Source organism: Anolis sagrei, chromosome 11 (genome assembly GCF_037176765.1).
Source record: "Anolis sagrei isolate rAnoSag1 chromosome 11, rAnoSag1.mat, whole genome shotgun sequence".
Classification (NCBI taxonomy): Eukaryota; Metazoa; Chordata; class Lepidosauria; order Squamata; family Dactyloidae; genus Anolis; species Anolis sagrei.
The window spans coordinates 34,565,380-34,587,920 of record NC_090031.1 but is presented as its reverse complement, the minus strand read 5'-3'; the positions used below and the strand labels follow the sequence as shown (position 1 = coordinate 34,587,920).

At 35.6% G+C, this 22,541-nt stretch overlaps 1 protein-coding gene across 2 annotated transcripts in view; it reads right to left on the bottom strand.

The window, feature by feature from the left end:
• Positions 1–22,541, bottom strand: part of SEZ6 (seizure related 6 homolog) — a 66,797-nt gene that overhangs the window by 17,278 nt on the left and 26,978 nt on the right. For both annotated transcript variants that reach the window (XM_060756679.2, XM_060756680.2), the window contains exons 2-4: positions 7,331–7,717; positions 6,177–6,319; positions 3,372–3,564 (exon numbers count right to left, since the gene is read on the bottom strand). In XM_060756679.2, coding sequence (XP_060612662.2) covers positions 3,372–3,564; positions 6,177–6,319; positions 7,331–7,717 — 723 coding nt within the window. The remainder of the gene's footprint in view (positions 1–3,371; positions 3,565–6,176; positions 6,320–7,330; positions 7,718–22,541) is intronic.

Below are 22,541 nucleotides of genomic sequence, written 5' to 3'. Positions count from 1 at the left end.
ATCAATATGACCCATCTGGTCCAAATTTGGCAGTGTTGACCAATGATAGGGGATGATGGGAGTTGTAGTTTGCCCACATTCTCCATGCTTAAAAGACCGAACCTGGGCATCGCCGGGCACCTAAGTTTGCGTGACAACAAAACACAATCAATCAATATGACCCATCTGGTCTAAATTTGGCAGGGTTGGACAATGACAGGAGATGATGGGAGTTGTAGTTTGCCCACATTCTCCATGCTTAAAAGACCGAACCTGGGCATCGCCGGGCACCTAAGTTAGCGTGATAACAAAACACAATCAATCAATCAATCAATCAATCAATATGACCCATCTGGTCTAAATTTGACAGTGTTGGACAATGACAGGAGATGATGGGAGTTGTAGTTTGCCCACATTCTCCATGCTTAAAAGACCGAACCTGGGCATCGCCGGGCACCTAAGTTAGCGTGATAACAAAACACAATCAATCAATCAATCAATCAATCAATATGACCCATCTGGTCCAAATTTGGCAGTGTTGGACAATGACAGGAGATGATGGGAGTTGTAGTTTGCCCACATTCTCCATGCTTAAAAGACCGAACCTGGGCATCGCGGGCACCTAAGTTAGCGTGATAACAAAACACAATCAATCAATCAATCAATCAATCAATATGACCCATCTGGTCCAAATTTGGCAGTGTTGACCAATGATAGGGGATGATGGGAGTTGTAGTTTGCCCACATTCTCCATGCTTAAAAGACCGAACCTGGGCATCGCCGGGCACCTAAGTTTGCGTGACAACAAAACACAATCAATCAATATGACCCATCTGGTCTAAATTTGGCAGGGTTGGACAATGACAGGAGATGATGGGAGTTGTAGTTTGCCCACATTCTCCATGCTTAAAAGACCGAACCTGGGCATCGCCGGGCACCTAAGTTTGCGTGACAACAAAACACAATCAATCAATATGACCCATCTGGTCTAAATTTGGCAGGGTTGGACAATGACAGGAGATGATGGGAGTTGTAGTTTGCCCACATTCTCCATGCTTAAAAGACCGAACCTGGGCATCGCCGGGCACCCAAGTTAGCGTGACAACAAAACACAATCAATCAATCAATCAATATGACCCATCTGGTCCAAATGTGGCAGTGTTGACCAATGATAGCGGATGATGGGAGTTGTAGTTTGCCCACATTCTCCATGCTTAAAAGACCGAACCTGGGCATCGCCGGGCACCCAAGTTAGCGTGACAACAAAACACAATCAATCAATCAATCAATATGACCCATCTGGTCCAAATTTGGCAGGGTTGGACAATGACAGGGGATGATGGGAGTTGTAGTTTGCCCACATTCTCATGCATTTTCAAATGGGTCCATGCTTCAAAGACCGAACTTGATAACACAACACATGGATGCGGAGACGCGCACCAATTCCCTTAATTGCCGGGACCAATTATCTCACCATTAAGGCCCCTCTTCGGTGGGCACCCGCTTTAACCTGGCGGCGCAGGCGATTAGTGCCGGAGGTAATTAGCAAGATCCCAATTAGCTAATTGGGCTCCAGATGTTGCCTATGCATGTGCATAGGGGGGCTTGCCCAAGCTGGGGGGGGGTGGTCCTCCTTGACAGTAAAGTATTGGACGAGCATTAGGCAGCGCTCACAATTCGGCCCGGGTTTTAGTCCGAACTTTATATCCTCTGCTTGCTTTGCCTCAATTCTGTAAATTTACTTGCATCCATTGACTATTTTTTTTCCTCCTGATTTTGGACTTCAGGAGTCCTCCAAAGAATGGAGAACAAGTGTAAAGTTCGGACTAAAACCCGGAGCGGACAGGATGCCCTTACTTACCATGTAGCTACCAATTGGTGTTGAGAAAGTATAGAATTTAATGAAGTGTTATTATGGAGTGGATCAAGTGGACAAATCAGATAAAGGAAAAGCAATATTATTGATCAATTATGTGTAATATTATTGGCTTTGTCTTAGTTTGCTTGTAAATATTTCAATATTATTATTGTATATTATTATTATTATTATTTATATTTATTATTATTAAGAGCAATATTATTGATCAATTATATGTAATATTATTGTTTTTGTCTTAATTTGCTTGTAACCTCTCAATTTCAATATTATTGTAGTATAATATTGCTATTATTATTTATATTTATTATTATTATTAATTCTATGCAATATAATCATATAATAATATTCATATAAAATTATAATAATATTTTATTGATCAATTATATGTAATATTATTGTCTTTGTCTTAATTTGCTTGTAACCCCTCAATTTCAATATTATTATTGTATAATATTGCTATTATTATTTATATTTATTATTATTAATTCTATGCAATATAATCATATAATAATATTCATATAATATAATAATATTCAATATTCAATTCATTCAATATTATACCATAATATTAGTATTGAAATAGAGGGATTGAAATTAAGCGTATTAATAGAAATAAAGACAAACTAAAAGTGATAATAAAATGATCGAATATATATATATATATATATATATATAGAATATATATATATAAAATCAAGATAATATTATATATACGTGTATGCATATATATATATATATATATTGTATAATATATAATATTGATATTGAAATAGAGGGATAGAAAGCAAATTAGGACAAATAAAAACAAGCTTAATGTGATAATATAACTATTGAATATATATATATATATATATATATATATATATATATATATAATTATTATGTATATTATATTATATTATAATATTGTATATGATATAGAATATTGATATATAATGTATAATATATAATATTGATATTGAAATAGAGGGATTGAAAGCAAATTAAGACAAATAAAAACAAATAATGTGATAATATAACTATTGAATATATATATATATATAATTATGTATATTATATTATATTATAATATTGTATATAATATAGAATATTGATATATAATATTGATATTGAAATAGAGGAATTGAAAGCAAATTAAGACAAATAAAAACAAACAATGTGATAATATAACTATTGAATATATATATATAATTATTATGTATAGTATATTATATTATAATATTGTATATGATATAGAATATTGATATATTATGTATAATATGTAATACTGATATATTGAAATATCAAATTAAGACAAATAAGGATTAGTGTTATTAATAATTACACTGTATTTATCATATATAATAAATTTTAATAATAAATATGAATAATAATATTATTAATTATAATAAGCTACAATATTATATTATTTACATTATTATTTATAATTATTATGCAAGAGTGCCCCCAGGAGGTCATTTCAGGTCAAGCAGAAGGGCCGCACTCCCCTCCACGGCCACTAGATGGGGCTCACCTTCGAAGTGGAAGTGGAAGCTTCCCGGATTGGCTGGCCAGGGACTCTGGAAGCGGATCAGCGCCTGATTGGTCGGTCCCCGGATCACTTGACCCCGCATCAGGAAGGACTCGTTGGCCAGAGCGATGGGATCCACTCCTCCCAAAGTCTCTATGGTGACCGTCTCGCCTTCCGAGAGGCTGATGTTCTGCACCTAATGGGGAAGGAGGCATCCTTGAGGTCATGCAATCCAACCTCATTACACTCTGCACATGCTCAGAGACACGACACAAGTTTCCGAAGCTGTTTCGCTCCCAGACCCATCGCTCATGATGACGAACGAGCAACCGCCGCTGCTCATTACGGCACTGATTGCATATTAATTACAGTAATTACAGTGACGAACGGTGAAGGAGGCATCCTTGAGATCATTCAGTCCAACCCCCATTGGTCTGATTACACTCTGCACATGCTCAGAGACACGATACAAGTTTCGCTCCCAGACCCATCGCTCATGATGACGAACGAGCAACCGCCGCCACTCATTACGACGCTGATTGCATATTAATTACAGTAATTACAGTGACGAACGGTGAAGGAGGCATCCTTGAGGTCATTCAGTCCAACCCCATTGGTCTGATTACACTCTGCACATGCTCAGAGACACGATACAAGTTTCCGAAGCCGTTTCTCTCCCAGACACATCGCTCATGATGACGAACGAGCAACCGCCGCCGCTCATTACGGCGCTGATTGCATATTAATTACAGTAATTACGGTGACGAACGGCGGCTGGTGCTCATTGCGCCCGAAATGAGATGGATTGAAACCCTGCTTGATCCATATGACAATATGGGAGTCGCACTCTCTCAGCCTCGTTTCCGACATCCGGTTCCCACCATCTAGGTTCACAACAACCACAACACAGGATATTAATAATAATGTATATATTATATACATTATATCCATTATTATAGTATTATAATATAATAATGGATATAATGTATATAATATAATATAAACAGTAGCATATTATAATATAATAATTGATATAATGTATATAATCTAAACATATACATTATATACAATGTATATAATATAATATAGTATATAATAATATAATAATTGATATAATGGTTATAATATAATAATGGATATAATGTATATAATAATATAAACATATTATAATATAATAATGGATATAATGTATGTAATCCAAACATTATTATATTATAATAATATAATAATGGATATAAGTTATAATATAATAATGTATATAATGTATATAATAATGGATATAATGTATGTAAAATAATCTAAACATTATTATATTATATTATTATAATAATATAATAATGGATATAATTGTTATAATAATGTATATAATGTATATAATATAATGTAAACAGTATATTATAATATAATAATGTATATAATGTATGTAATGTATACATTATATAATAATAATGGAAATAATGGATATAATAATAACGGATATAATGTATGTAGTATAATATAAACATTATTATATTATTATAATATAATAATGCATATAATGCATATAATATAATAATGGATGTAATGGATATAATAATAATGGATATAATGTATGTAATATAATCTAAACATTAGTATATTATAATATAATAATGGATATAATGTATATAATCGAAACATTATTATATTATTATAATATAATAATGGAAATAATGCATATAATATAATAATGGATATAATGTATATAATAATGGTTATAATATATATAATCTAAACATTATTATAATAATATAATAATGTATATAATGTATATAATAATATATATAATGTATATAATAATGGATATAATATATGTAATATAATCTAAACATTATTATATTATAATATAATAATAGATATAATGGATATAATCTAAACATTAGTATATTATAATAATATAATAATGGATATAATGGATATAATAATGTATATAATGTATGTAATGTAAACATTAGTATATTATAATATTATAATATAATAATGGATATAATGGATATAATCTAAATATTATTATAAAATACAATAATGGATATACTGTATATAATATAATAATGTATATAATGTATATAATATTGTATATAATGTATGTAATATAATGTAAACATTAGTATATTATATAATAATGTATATAATGGATATAATCTAAACATTATTATATTATAATAATATAATAATGGATATACTGTATATAATATTATAATGTATATAATGTATATAATAATGTATGTAATGTATGTAATATAATAATGGATATAATCTAAACATTATTATATTATATTAATATAATAATGTATATAATGTATATAGTATAATAATGTATATAATAATGGATATAATGTATGTAATATAAACATTATTATATTATAATATAATAATGGATATCATGTATATAATCTAAACATGGATATAATGTATACAATAATGTATATAATGTATGTAATATAATCTAAACATTAGTATATTATAATAATATAATAATGGAGATATTGTATAAAATATAATAATGGATATAATGTATATAATAATGTATACAATGTATGTAATATAATGTAAACATTAGTATATTATAATATAATAATGGATATAATGGATATAATCTAAACATTATTATATTATAACAATATAATAATGGATATAATGGATATAATATAATATATACATTATTATTCTGTGTTGTCATCTTTAAGGCTGAGAGAGTGTGACCCACCTAAGGAAGGAATAGGCAATTCCCATCCATCAGACCGGGGAAACTACCATCGGAAACTACGTCTCTCGGCGCTAAGGGCTTACCCGGATCTCGACCCCGTATCCCGGGTAGACGGAGATGGAGTAAGCGCACTCCAAGGTCACGCCGGGCTTGTAGGGCAGGCCGGAGGGCAGTGGCGAGGCCAAGGACCCTTTCGGGCCCGTCAGGTTCCAGCTGCAAGGACCGCCTGCAGACAGAGAGATATAGTTTCCCATCAAAACAATACAATGTCCTCACCATCATCATCATCATCATCTTCTGGACCTTCAAATAATGGATATAATTCCTTATCTCAGTCTTGGGGAGCCAGGACTCACCCTCCACTCTGCTTTGGAGCCTAGAAGCCAATTGACTTCAATAAATAATGAATAATAATAATAATAATAGTGATAAATAATAATAATAATATAATTGAAGCCAATTGACTTCAATAAATAATGAATAATAATAATAATAGTGATAAATAATAATAATAATATAATTGAAGCCAATAGACTTCAATAAATAATGATAATGATAATTAAAAATAATAATGATAAATAATAATAATAATATAATTGAAGCCAATAGACTTTAATAAATAATGATGATTAATAAATAATAATAATAATAATAATAATAAATTAATTGAAGCCAAATGACTTCAATAAATAATGATGATGATTAATAATAATAATGATAAATAATAATAATAATATAATTGAAGCCAAATGACTTCAATAAATAATGATGATAATTAATAAATAATAATAATAATAATAATATAATTGAAGCCAATAGACTTCAATAAATAATGATAATGATAATTAAAAATAATAATGATAAATAATAATAATAATAATAATATAATTGAAGCCAAATGACTTCAATAAATAATGATGATGATTAATAAATAATAATAATAATATAATTGAAGCCAATAACTTCAATAAATAATGATGATGATTAATAAATAATAATAATAATAATATAATTGAAGCCAAATGACTTCAATAAATAATGATGATAATTAATAAATAATAATAATAATAATAATATAATTGAAGCCAATTGACTTCAATAAATAATGATGATAATAAATAATTAAATATAAATAATAATAATAATATAATTGAAGCCAATTGACTTCAATAAATAATGATGATGATTAAAAATAATGATAAATAATAATAATAATAGAATTGAATGCTTTTCGCACCTGGAGACGGCACAGTGGCTGCGATGGTGGTGGCCACCAGAGTCCCTGATTCCGAATTCGAGAAGCCAAGAGGTCCCGGTGTCTCCGTCCGGCCATATTCCGGCCGCATAGAGTTGGCCGGCCGGTCAGTGGTGCCTTGGGCCTGGGTGGGGTCCACCTTGGGGTCTCCGGCCCCGGGTTCGAGGAGTCCCTCGGGCAGGAAGTAGTCCTTCTTGAGCAGGGCCCCGTGGAGGAAGTTCTCCAGCGGTGGATGGTGGTCCAGGAGCTTCAAGGTGGGCGCCGTGGTGGCAAAGGGGGGTTCTTCCTCGCGCTCCCTCTCTTCCGGGGTCGGGACCACCGTTGGGACCTCGGGGACGATGGGATGGTCAGTCTTCCCCTCGGAGAGTCCTGCGTCAAGAGAGGAAGAGACCTGGGTTCGAATCTCAAGACAACAGGTGTGGAATACATTTATTATTAGGAGTATTATTAATGATTGTATTATTATTATTATTATTATTATTATTACCAGTACTATGAAATTACTATTATTATAATATCCATAAAAGCCGAGCATGAGCCAGTAGTGTGGCGCTGCAGCAAAGGAGGCAAATACAATATTATTATTATTATTGCCACTATTATGAAATTACTATTATTAAAATATATTATTATTATTGTCACTATTATGAAATTACTATTATTAAAATATATAATTATTATTGCCACTATTATGAAATAATAATTATTATGTTATTATTGCCACTATTATGAAATTACTATTATTAATAATAATATATTATTATTATTGCCACTATTACAAAGTTACTATTATTAAAATATATTATTATTATTGTCACTATTATGAAATTACTATTATTATAATAATATATTATTATTGCCACTATTATGAAATTACTATTATTAAAATATATTATTATTATTGCCACTATTATGAAATTATGATTATTAAAATATATTATTATTGCCACTATTATGAAATTATGATTATTAAAATATATTATTATTGCCACTATTATGAAATTATGATTATTAAAATATATTATTATTGCCACTATTATGAAATTACTATTATAATATATTATTATAATTATTATAGCCACTATTATGAAATTATTATTATTATAATATATTATTATTATTGCCACTATAATGAAATTACTGTTATTTAAATATATTACTACTATTATTGCCACTATTATGAAATTACTATTATTAATCATATATTATTATTATTGCCACTATTATGAAATAATAATTATTATGTTATTATTGCCACTATTATGAAATTACTATTATTAAAAATATTATTATTATTGCCACTACAATGAAATAACTATTATTAATAATAATATATTATTATTACTATTGCCACTATTATGAAATTACGATTATTAAAATATATTATTATTATTATTATTATTGCCACTATTATGAAATTACTATTATTATAATATCCATAAAAGCTGAGCATGAGCCAGGAGTGTGGCGCTGCAGCAAAGGAGGCAAACACAATATAATAATAATAATAAAATTATTATTCATAAGAATTATTATTAATATTATTAATTAATATTATTAATTATTAAAATATTAATATTATTGATATTAATATTATTAATATTAATAATATTAATATCATTAATATTAATATTATTAATATTAAAGTAGTGTGGTGATGCAGCAAAGGAGGCAAATACAATATAATAATAATAAAATTATTATTAATAAGAATTATTAATAAAAATTATTAATAATATTAATAAACATTAATATTAATACTATTAATTATTATTATTAATAATATTATTAATATTAATAATATTAATTAAAGTAGTGTGGCGATGCAGCAAAGGAGGCAAATACAATATAATAATAACACAATAACAATAATAGCAGTATTAAAGTAATAGCAATAATATTAGTGATGTATACTATATAATAATAGCACAATTACTTATTAATATTATTATTATTATTGCCACTGTTATGAAATTACTATTATTATAATATCCATATAAGTCGAGCATGAGCCAGTAGTGTGGCGATGCAGCAAAGGAGGCAAATGCAATATAATAATAATAATATTCTTATAATAATAATAAAATTATTATTAATAAGAATTATTATTATTTATTATTATTAATTATTAATTATTAATATTAATATTATTATTAATAAGAATTACTTATTAATAATATTAATTATTATTATTATTTATTAATAATAATATTAAATTATTATTATTATTATTGCCACTGTTATGAAATTACTATTATTATAATATCCATAAAAGCCGAGCATGAGCCAGGAGTGTGGCGATGCAGCAAAGGAGGCAAATACAATATAATAATAATAATAATATTCTTATAATAATAATAATAAAGTTGTTATTAATAAGAATTATTATTATTTATTATTATTTATAATATTAATATTAAATATTAATATTCATAATATTATTAATTATTAATTAATATTAATATTAATAATAATTACTTATTAATAATATTTATTATTATTGTTATTAATTATTAATACTAATTATTATTATTATTATTGCCACTATTATGCAATTACTATTATTATAATATCCATAAAAGCCGAGCATGAACCAGGAGTGTGGCGATGCAGCAAAGGAGGCAAATACAATATTATTATTATTATTATTATTATTATTGCCACTATTATGAAATTACTATTATTAAAATATATTATTATTATTAGTATTAGTATTGCCACTATTATGAAATTACTATTATTATAATATTCATAAAAGCCGAGCATGAGCCAGGAGTGTGGCGATGCAGCAAAGGAGGCAAATACAATATTATTATTATTATTATTATTATTATTATTATTATTATTATTGCCACTGTTATGAAATTACTATTATTAAATCATATTATTATTATTATTATTATTATTATTGCCACTGTTATGAAATTACTATTATTATAATATCCATAAAATCCGAACATGAGCCAGGAGTGTGGCGATGCAGCAAAGGAGGCAAATACAATATAATAATAATAATAATAATAATAATAATAATAAAGTTATTATTAATTATTATTAATTGTTGTAACTAATTAATATTAATAATAATAATTAATAATACTTATTATTATTGATTCTTCTTATTAATTATTAATAAGAATTATTATTAAAATAATAATAATAATAATAATAATAATAATAATAATAATTGCCACTGTTATGAAATTACTATCATTATAATATCCATAAAAGCCGAGCATGAGCCAGGAGTGTGGCGATGCAGCAAAGGAGGCAAATGCAATATAATAATAATAATATTCTTCTAATAATAAATTATTATTAATAAGAATTATTATTAATTATTATTATTAATAAGAATTATTAATATTAATGATATCATTAATAATTTATTATTATTATTATTATTATTATTATTATTAATAATAATTGCCACTGTTACGAAATTACTAAGCATAAAAGCCGAGCCAGGAGTGTGGCGCTGCAGCAAAGGAGGCAAATACAATAATAATAATAATAATAATAATAATAATAATAGTAATGATAGAAGCTGAGCCTGAGCCGTGCCAGCAGAGTCCTTCCTGCGCACTCTTTCCTTGGGCCATGCGCAAAGTGGCGAAGGCACTCCCCGCCGCAAGGAGGGAATTATGTTTTAATAGAATCCATTTATTACGCCATAAAAGTTAATGAGTTTATCCGGAAGGGCGCCAGCGCTCGTTTCCAAAGCATTCAATGGGGAGATTAGCACCCGCCTCCCTTTGCCCTCGGCCTCCTTGGGTGTCACTCTCCCTCCCGGAATCCCTAGTTTCTGGGTGTCCTGGGAACTGCAACTCCCATCGTCCCCGGCTTTGGGAGGCAAAATCCCTCTGGGGAACCAAAGAGGTCTGAAATATTCTAGGAAACTGCACCCAAAATAACAACAATGCAATAATAATAATAATGATAATAATAATAATAATAATAATAATAATAATAATGTATGCTATAACACTGTATAATGCGCTCCATGCAGTCCACATGACCTTGGAGGTGTCTGTGGACAACGCCGGCTCTTTGGCTTAGAAATGGAGATGAGCACCAGAGTCCCAAGAGTCAGACATAAACGGACTTCATGTCAGGGGAAAACCTTTATCTTTAATAATGTATACTATATAATAATAACACAACAACAACAACAACAATAATAATAGTATTATGGTAATAGCTATAATAGTAATAGTAATAGTAATAATAATAATAATAATAATAATAATAACAATAATGTTGTATACTATATAATAATAACCCAATAATAATAATAATAATAATAATAATAATAATAATAATAGTATTATAGTAATAGCAATAATAATGTATACTATATAATAACCCAATAATAATAATAATAATAATAATAATAATAATAATAATAATAGTATTATGGCAATAGCAATAATAATAATAATGTATACTATATAATAATAACCCAATAATAATAATAATAATAATAATAGTAGTAGTAGTAGTATTATAGTAATAGCAATAATAATAATAATGTATACTATATAATAACCCAATAATAATAATAATAATAATAATAGTATTATGGTAATAGCAATAATAATAATAATAATAATATTGTATACTATATAATAATAACCCAATAATAATAATAATAATAATAATAATAATAGTATTATAGTAATAGCAATAATAATAATAATGTATACTATATAATAACACAATAATAATAATAATAATAGTATTATATTAATAGCAATAATAATAATAATGTATACTATATAATAACACAATAATAGCAGTATTATAATAGCCATAATAGTAATAATAATTTATACTATATAATAATAACACAATAACAATAATAACAATATTATAGCCATAATAGTAATAAATTTATACTATATAATAATAACACACTAATAATAGCAGTATTATAGTAATAGCATTATTGTTGTTGTTGTAGTAGTAGTAGTTATTATTATTGTTATTAGTGGTTGGTCTATATGACCTTAAGTGACCCCTGCATTTTTGTGTCTATATGACCTCAAGTGACCCCTCCCATTCCATCCAAACCAAAGTAGGAAAAATAGGCTGCCAAGGCCTATGGGTGGCTACTGGCTTCTCTACCACCCCGAACCCGCTCCGGTTTGCAGTCCGAACTTTAGCTGAAGTTAAAAGGAAAATCCAGCTTTCCCCTCTTTCTTTCTTTCTTTCTTTCTTTCTTTCGACCCAGTAAATTCCCTCACATGAAAGGAGCCTATTAAAGAAGTCAATGGTTGGGATGAAAGGAAGGCCCGCGCACATTTGTTGTGTTGTTTGTGTGCGTTTGTGGGCTTTTGTTGCCAAAAATCAATTCCGACCAGAGAGATAAGAAGGAAACAAATTAAGGAAATAAGCGCCGGGAATCGATAGTGCAGCCCAGAGAACGAAGAGAAGGGCAAGGGGGAGAGATATAGATATATATATAGATAGAAAGGCAAGGGCAACTCTTGGAAAAAGGAAGAATATCTCCCCTTCCTCTTTCTCTTCCTCTCCTTCCTTCTTCCCTTTCCTTCTCTTCCTCTTCTTGGTACTCTTCTATCCCTCCTCTTCCTCTTCTCTTTCCTCTTTTTCTCTTCCTCTGCTTTTCCGCTTCCTCCGCTTCTTCCTCTTTGCCTTCCTCCTTATTTTCCTCTTTCCATATCCTTTTCCCTTTCTTTTTCCTTCCCCTTCCTTCTCTTCCTTCCTTCTCTTCCTCTCTTTCAGCCTTTTTCCACTTCTTCTGTTCGTCTTCCTTTCTTTTTCTCTTCTTCATCCATGCTTTTCTTCTTCCTTCTGCTTTTCTTTTTCTCTCCCTCTTTCTCTCCCTCCTTTTCTTTTTCCTCTTTCTATTTATACATGCTTTTCTTCTTCCTTCTTTTTCTCCTCCTTCCTCTCCTTTTTCCTCCTTTTATTTATACTTATCCTTTTCTTCCTTCTCCTCCTTTGCTCTTCTTTTTCTCCACCTCTTTCTCTTCCTCCTCCTCTTCTTTTTCCTCCTTCTATTTCTACTTCCTTTTCTTCCTCCTCTTCTTTTTCTCCTCCTTTTCCTCTTCCTTTCCCATTTTTCTCCTATTTATCCTTCATCCTTTCCTTCTTCCTTCTCTTCTTTTTCTTCTCCTTTGCACTTCTTTTTCTCTTTCTCCTTTTCTATTTTCTCCTTCTATTTATTTATTATTTTATTTATTTATTTATTACTTGCACTTATTAACCGCCACTCTCAGCCCTAGGGCTTTTTGACTTCCTTCTTTTTCTCCTGCTCTTTCTCTTCTTTCTTTTCTCTTCTTCTTTTTATCCTTCATCCTTTTCTTCTTCCTTCTCTTCCTCCTCCTCTTCTTCTTTTTCTCCCCCTCTTTCTCATCTTTGTTTTCTCCTTCTTTTTATCGTTCATCCTTTTCTTCTTCCTTCTCTTCTTTTTCTCCTCCATTCTCTTCTTCCTTCTGTTTATCCTTCACCTTTTTCTTCTTCCTCCTCTTCCTCCTCCTCCTCTTCTTTTCCTCCTCCATTCTTTTCCTCCTGTTTATCGTTCAGCCCTTTCTTCTTCCTTCTCCTTCCTTCCTTCTCCTTTGCTCTCCTTTTTCTTCTCTTTCCCTTCCTTGCTCTTCCTCTTTCTCTTCCTCCTCCTCTTCTTTTTCTCCTCCTCTTTCTCTTCTTTCTTTTCTCTTCTTCTTTTTATTGTTCATCCTTTTCTTCTTCCTTCTCTTCTTTTTCTCCTCCATTCTCTTCCTCCTTTTCTTTTTCCTCCTTCTGTTTATCTTTCCCCCTTTTCTTCTTCCTTCTCTTCCTCTTCCTCCTTCTTTTTCCTCCTTCTATTTCTCTTCTTTCTCTTCTATTCTTCTTTTTATCCTTCATCCTTTTCTTCTTCCTTCTCTTCTTTTTCTCCTCCATTCTCTTCCTCCTTCTGTATATCCTTCACCCTTTTCTTCTTCCTTCTCCTTTGCTCTTTTTCTTCTCTTTCTCTTCCTCCTTTTCTATTTTCTCCTTCACCCTTTTTGTCTTCCTTCTTTTTCTCCTCCTCTTTCTCTTCTTTCTCTTCTTCTTTTTATCCTTCATCCTTTTCTTCTTCCTTCTCTTTTCTCCTCCATTCTCTTGCTCCTTCTGTTTATCCTTCACCCTTTTCTTCTTCCTTCTCTTCCTCCTTCTCTTCTTCTTTTTCTCCTTCACCCTTTTCTTCTTCCTTCTCTTCCTCCTCCTCTTCTTTTTTCTCCTCCTCTTTCTCTTCTTTCTTTTCTCTTCTTCTTTTTATCCTTCATCCTTTTCTTCTTCCTTCTCTTCTTTTTCTTCTCCTTTTTCTTCCTCCTTTTCTTTTTCCTCCTTCTGTTTATCCTTCCCTCTTTTCTTCTTCCTTCTCTTCCTCTTCCTCCTTCTTTTTCCTCCTTCTATTTCTCTTCTTTCTTTTCTATTCTTCTTTTTATCCTTCACCCTTTTCTTCTTCCTTCTCTTCCTTCCTCCTCCTCCTCCTCCTCTTCTTCCTTTTCCTCCTCCTCTTTCTTCTTCCTTCTTTCCTTCCAGAGACAACTTAGAAGCGACAACCGAGCGGCGGTTGAATATAGCGATCACAGGGGTCTAATTGAAGAATCGATAGCATTAAAAAGAATTTAGAGCCTGCCGAGGCGCTGCTGCCAAAGCCAAGCCGGGCGCTCCCAGCCTGGGCCCAGTGCCCCCAGTTCAGACCAGTAAGCACTGGGAAAGAAGGCCTGGCCCCCCTTGGCAGCCGGATGCCCTCCAGTGACCCTCTTCTTCTTCTTCTCGTTCTCTTCCTTTCCGTCTCCAAAGGGCCTCCTTATCTCCCCGAAAACATGTCAAAGAGCATTGAAATCCCTCCAGCTTAATCCCTAATTAAAGTTTATGCAAACGATGATCGTGGCTCTGAGCCGGACAGATGGAGACGGGAAGCCAAAGGGAAGACAGGAGCATCCCCACAGCCAAAGAACGCGGTTCGGAGTGCAAGTCTTTGCACACTGACGGATATTGCCCATCCGCTCCGGGTTTGAGTACGAACTTTGGAAGGGTCCATTCTCCCAATTGGGTTGAATTGCTTTGGCGGCTCTAGGAAAACATGGACATGTTTGTGTCTGGGGTGCCCACTTTCTCCAGAAGTTTTCAGACAGGGACAATTCCGTCCTAGATTATATGTGTTTCCTCCACCACAGACATCCCAGTGAGCATGTCCCTCCCTCCACTGACATTCCATGAACATGTCCAAGAGCATTGCCAATCTCCTCCACCAACACCACACTGTCCACCACCCAAGGGAAGGCTTTCAGAGAGTACCATCCTAGATTGTATGTGTTTCCTCCACCACAGGCATCCCAGTGAGCATGTCCCCCCCTCCACTGACATTCCATGAACATGTCCAAGAGCATTGCCAATCTCCTCCACCAACACCACACTGTCCACCACCCAAGGGAAGGCTTTCAGACAGGGACCATGCCACCCTAGATTGTATGTGTTTCCTCCACCACAGGCATCCCAGTGAGCAAGAGACACCCATGTCCCTCCCTCCACTGACATTCCAGGTTATAGTGAATGCCATAAACAAGAGCAAGAATCCTGCCAATCTCCTCCACCAACACCACACTGCCCATTCCATCCTAGATTGTATGTGCTTCCTCCACCACAGACATCCCAGTGAGCAGGAGACACCTATGTCCCTCCCTCCACTGACATTCCAGGTTACAGTGAGCACCAGGAATACGTGCAAGAGCCCTGCCAATCTTCTCCACCAACACCACATTCAGGGACAATGTCATCCTAGATTGTATGTGTTTCCTCCACCACAGGCATCCCAGTGAGCAGGAGACACCCATGTCCTTCCATCTAATGATATTGCATGTTATCGTGGACACCATGAACATGTCCAAGAGCCCTGTCAATGTCCTCCACCAACACCACACTGCCCACCCCCAAGGGAAGGCTTTCAGACAGTACCATCCTAGATTGTGTTTCCTCCACAGACATCCCAGTGAACAGGAGACACTCATGTCCCTCCCTCTGCTGGTATTCCAGGTTATAGCGAGCGCCATGAACATGCCCAAGAGCCCTGCCAATGTCCTCCACAAAGACCACACTGCCTACTAACCAAGGGAAGGCTTTCAGATAGTACCATCCTAGATTGTATGTGTTTCCTCCACCACAGACACCCCAGTGAGCAGGAGACACCCATGTCCCTCCCTCCAGTGACATTCCAGGTTATAGCGAGTGCCATGAACATGTCCTCCACCAACACCACACTGCCCACCACCCAAGGGAAGGCTTTCATTCAGGGACAATTCCATCCTAGATTGTATGTGTTTCCTCCACCACAGACATCCCAGTGAGCAGGAGACACCCATGTCCCTCCCTCCACTGACATTGCAGGTTATAGCAAGCATCATGAACATGTCCATGAACCTTGCCAATGTCCTCCACCAACACCACACTGCCCACCACCCAAGTGAAGACTTTCATTCAGAGACCATTTCATCCTAGAGTGTATGTCTTTCCTCCACCACAGACATCCCAGTGAGCAGGAAACACCCATGCCCCTCCCTCCACTGACATTCCAGGTTATAGTGAGCGCCATTAACATATCCTCCACCAACACCACACTGCTCACCACCCAACGGAAGGCTTTCAGATAGGGACAATTCCATCCTAGATTGCATGTGTTTCCTCCACCACAGACATCCCAGTGTTCCTTACTCTCTCAATTGATGTGGAAATTGCATGACTCCACCCACTGCCAAACTTGGCATGTAGACCTGATATGTCCACATTTGAATCCTGGTGGGTTTTGAGGGGAATTGGCCTGGACATTTTGGAGTTGTAGGTACTGGGATGTATAGTTCACCTGCAAAGAAGCACTTTGAACTCCACCAAAAATGGAATTGGACGACACTTGTCACACAGAATTCTCATGAACAGAAAAAATTACTGGAGCTCTTTGAGGGAAATTCACCTTGATTTGGGGGAGTTGTAGTTCACCTACATCCAGAGAGCACTGTGAAACTTGGCATACAGACCTGATATGCTGAAATTTCATTACTGGAGGGGTTTGGGGTCCCGGGTTGGGGTGAACTGACCCTCCTTTCGGGGAGTTGTAGTTCACCCACAACTGTGACCTCCACCAATGATGGGCCTGGACCCAACTTGGCACACATCTCTGATATGCCGACATTCAATTACTGGAAGGGTTTGGGGCGGGTTGGATCTGTCCTTTCTTTTCTGGGAGCTGTAGTTCACCCACAACCAGAGAAATGGTGACCTCTACTAATGATGGACCTGGACCACACTTGGCACACATCCCTGATACGCCGACATTCGATTACTGGAAGGGTTCAGGGGGGTGGGGGATCTGGACATTCGATTACTGGGTTTGGGGGGGGGGGGGTCCGGCCTTTCTTTTCTGGGAGTTGTAGTTCACCCACAACTAGAGATACGGTGACTTCCACCTATGATGGACCTGGACCCAACTTGTCACACATCCCTGATATGCTGACATTCGATTACTGGAAGGGTTTGCGGGTGGGTGGGTCTGTCCTTTCTTTTCTGGGAGTTGTAGTTCATCCACAACTAAAGAAACTGTGACCTCCACCAATGATGGACCTGGACCAAATTTGGCACACAGAACCTCCATGATTAATTCAACCTCCTGGAGGGGTTGGAGGGGGCTATGTCACCATAGTGGGAGTTGTAGTTCACCCTGTACACCGAACCCCACCAAGGACGCATCCAACATCACAAACTCTTAAGTACGGATGGCGTCTTTAGGGGTGAACCTGTCCTGATGGGAAGTGACAGGAATAGGAAAGGAGCGCTTTCTTCTCGTTCTTCCTGCCCGTAGGGAGAGTTGAGGTTTTCCTCCTCCTCTCTTCTGCACCTCGCTTGTCTTTGAACTATGCAAATTTATTCGGGCTGATTTAAATTCCGCTACCTGGCCAGCTGCCTCTTCCCCGACAAATTGATGAACAAAGAATATTTTAAAAACCTCCCGGAGAAGAAGAAGTTTCCCCGGCCACGATTCCCCGTTGGTAATATCTGCTGACGCCCAGATTTATCTTTTCCGCTCCAAAGGGGAGGAAGGCAGATTTTATATATATATATATATATATATATATATATATATATATATATCTTGTTATTTTGAAAGATCTCAACCTGGGAAAATAGATGTTTTTTTTGCATGAGAAAGGAGACACTTTCACGCAGAGTGAATGTCAAGTTTCTAGTCCTATTATTATTATTATTATTATTATTATTATTATACATTATTATTATTATTATTATTATTATTATTATTAGAATCCTAGAGTTGGACAAGACCTCATGGGCCATCCATTCTACTACTACTACTACTACTACTACTATTATTATTATTACTATTATTATTACACATTATTATTATTATTATTATTATTATTATTATTACTATTATTATTATTAGAATCCTAGAGTTGGACAAAACCTCATGGGCCATCCAGTCTAGTCCTATTATTATTATTATTATTATTACACATTATTATTATTATTATTATTATTATTAGAATAATAGAGTTGGATGAGACTTCATGGGCCATCCATTCTATTATTATTATGCAATTTTCAAGGCCTGGCTTGTTACTGCCTGGGAGAATCCTTTGTTGAGAGGTGATTAGCTGTCCCTGATTGTATGTTGGATGCAAGTGTGAATGTTTCCATTGGCCACCTTGATTAGCATTGAATGGCCTAGTGGATTTCAAGGTCTGGCTTGTTACTGCCTGGGAGAATCCTTTGTTCAGAGGTTATTAGCTGTCCCTGATAGTTTCTTGTCTGGGGTTTATATATATCCCCATGGAATAATGTCCAGGGTGGGAGAAAGAACTCTTATCTGTTGGAGGTACCATTGAATGGCCTAGCAGTTTTCAAGGTCTGGCTGGCTACTGCCTGGGGGAATCCTTTGTTCAGAAGTGATTAGCTGTCCCTATATTTCTTGTCTGGGGTTTTTATATCTGTGGAATAATGTCCAGGATGGAAGAAAGAATTCTTGTCTGTTGGGGGTAGCATCAAATGGCCTAGCAGTTTTTAAGGTTTGGCTTGTTACTGCCTGGGGTAATCCTTTGTTGAGAGGTGATTTGCTGTCCCTGATTGTATGTTGGATGCAAGTGTGAATGTTTCCATTGGCCACCTTGATTAGTATTGATGGCCTAGCAGTTTCAAGGTCTGGCTTCTTCCTGCCTGGGTGAATCCTTTGTTGAGTGACTCCTTACTACATGGGGGAGTCCTTTGTTGAGAGGTGATTAGCTGTCTCTGATTGTGTGTTGGGGGTAGGTGTGAATGTTTCCATTGGCCACCTTGATTAGCATTGAATGGCCTAGCGGTTTTCAAGGGCTGGCTTGTTACTGCCTGGGGAATCCTTTGTTCAGAAGTGATTAGCTGTCCCTGATTGTTTCTTGTCTTGGGTTTATATATCTGTGGAACAATGTCCAGGGTGGGAGAAAGAACTCTTGTCTGTTGGGGGTAGCATTGAATGGCCTGGCAGTTTTCAAGGTCTGACTTGTTACTGCCTGGGGGAATCCTTTGTTTAGAGGTGATTAGCTGTCCCTATAGTTTCTTGTCTGGGGTTTATATATCTGTGGAATAATGTCCTGGGTGGGAGATCGAACTCTTGTCTGTTGGAGGTAGTATTGAGTGTCCTGGCAGTTTTCAAGGTCTGGCTTGCTACTGCCTGGGAGAATCCTTTGTTCAGAGGTGATTTGCCGCCCCTGATTGCTTCTTGTCTGGTGTTTATAATGTCCAGGTTGGGAGAAAGAACTCTTGTCTGTTGGAGGTAGCATTGAATGGCCTGGCAGTTTTCAATGTGTGGCTTGTTACTGCCTGGGGGAATCCTTTGTTCAGAAGTGATTAGCTGTCCCTGATTGATTCTTGTCTGGGGTTTATATATATCCCATGGAATAATGACCAGGGTGGGAGAAAGAACTCTTGTCTGTTGGAGGTAGCATTGAATGGCCTAGCAGTTTTCAAGGTCTGGCTTGTTACTGCCTGGGGAAATCCTTTGTTCAGAGGTGATTAGCTGTTCCTGATTGTTCCTTGTCTGGGGTTTATATATCTGTGGAATAATGTCCAGCGTGGGAGAAAGAACTCTTGTCTGTTGGAGGTAGCATTGAATGGCCTAGCGGTTTTCAAGGTCTGGCTTGTTACTGCCTGGGGAAATCCTTTGTTCAGAGGTGATTAGCTGTTCCTGATTGTTCCTTGTCTGGGGTTTATATATCTGTGGAATAAAGTCCAGCGTGGGAGAAAGAACTCTTGTCTGTTGGAGGTAGCATTGAATGGCCTAGCAGTTTTCAAGGTCTGGCTTGTTACTACCTGGGGGAATCCTTTGTTCAGAGCTGTCCCTGACTGTTTCTTGTCTGGGGTTTATAATGTCCAGGGTGGGAGAAATAACTCTTGTTTGTTGGAGGTAGCATTGGATGGCCTAGCAGTTTTCAAGGTCTGGCTTGTTACTGCCTGGGGGAATCCTTTGTTCAGAGGTGATTAACTGTCCCTGATTGTTTCTTGTCTGGGGTTTATATATCTGTGGAATAATGTCCAGGATGGGAGAAAGAACTCTTGTCTGTTTGAGGTAGCATTGAATGGCCTAGCAGTTTTCAAGGTCTGGCTTGTTACTACCTGGGGGAATCCTTTGTTGAGAGGTGCTTAACTGCCCCTGATTGTGTGTTGGGGGTAGGTGTGAATGTTTCCATTGGCCACCTTGATTAGCATTGAATGGCCTAGCAGTTTTCAAGGTCTGGCTTGTTACCACCTGGGGGAATCCTTTGTTGAGAGGTGCTTAGCTGTCCCTGATTGTGTGTTGGGGGTAGGTGTGAATGTTTCCATTGGCCACCTTGATTAGCATTGAGTGGCCTAGCAGTTTTCAAGGTCTGGCTTGTTACTGCCTGGGGGAATCCTTTGTTGAGAGGTGCTTAACTGCCCCTGATTGTGTGTTGGGGGTAGGTGTGAATGTTTCCATTGGCCACCTTGATTAGCATTGAATGGCCTAGCAGTTTTCAAGGTCTGGCTTGTTACTACCTGGGGGAATCCTTTGTTCAGTGGTGATTAGCTGTCCCTGATTGTTTCTTGTCTCGGCAGAAGAGCTCTGCGACTCTCTCGGCTTCTCCGGATTCGTATTCCTATTTTATTGGAAGGAGGAGAAGACGGAAACGCCAGGGAAGAACGCGCCCATTACGTGAACAGGCGTCGCTAATGCCCGCCTGGGGGAAGGCACGGGAATTAAAGGGAATTCTGAATGGTTCATTCAAAACGAGGCGGAACGCAACACGGAGCAGAATAGATGCGGAACGAATGCACATTCGATACGGATTCATCCGGACGCTCAGAACATTATTCGGAGGGGGTGCCAGGTCGCGCCCGCCTTTTCCTCCTAATGCGCCGTGCTTAATTAATTGATCTCGTTGCCTCCATCCGGCACAACTGTTTTGGAATGCATCACCCATCATCCCCGCCCAAGACACTCATTGTGGGTTGCGTCTCCCATCGCTGTTCGGGATCACATCTCCCATCATCCCTATCCAGCAAGCCATTTGGGGTTGCACTTCCCATCATCCTCATCCAACCCAAATGCTTCGCATTGCATCTTCCATCATCCCTATCCAACACTCTCATATGGAGCTGCACTTCTCATCATCCCCGCCTAACCCCAATGCTTTGAATCGCATCTCCCATCATCCCAATCCAACACATTCATTTGGGATCGCATCCCCCATCATCCCTATCCAGCAAGCAATTTGGGGTTGCACTTCCCATCATCCTCATCCAACTCAAACGCTTCGCATCACATCTCCTATCATCCCTATCCAACACTCTCATATGGAACTGTACTTCCCATCATCCTTGGCTAACCCCAATGCTTTGAATCACATCTCCCATCATCCCTATCCGGCAAGCCATTTGGGGTTGCACTTCCCATCATCCTCATCCAACCCAAATGCTTAGCATCGCCTCTTCCATCATCCCTATCCAACACTCTCATATGGAGCTGCACTTCCCATCATCCTCGCCTAACCGCAATGCTTTGAATTGCATCTCCCATCATCCCAATCCAACACATTCATTTGGGATCACATCTCCCATCATCCCTATCCAGCAAGCCATTTGGGGTTGCACTTCCCATCATCCTCATCCAACCCAAACTCTTCTAATTGCATCTCCCATCATCACT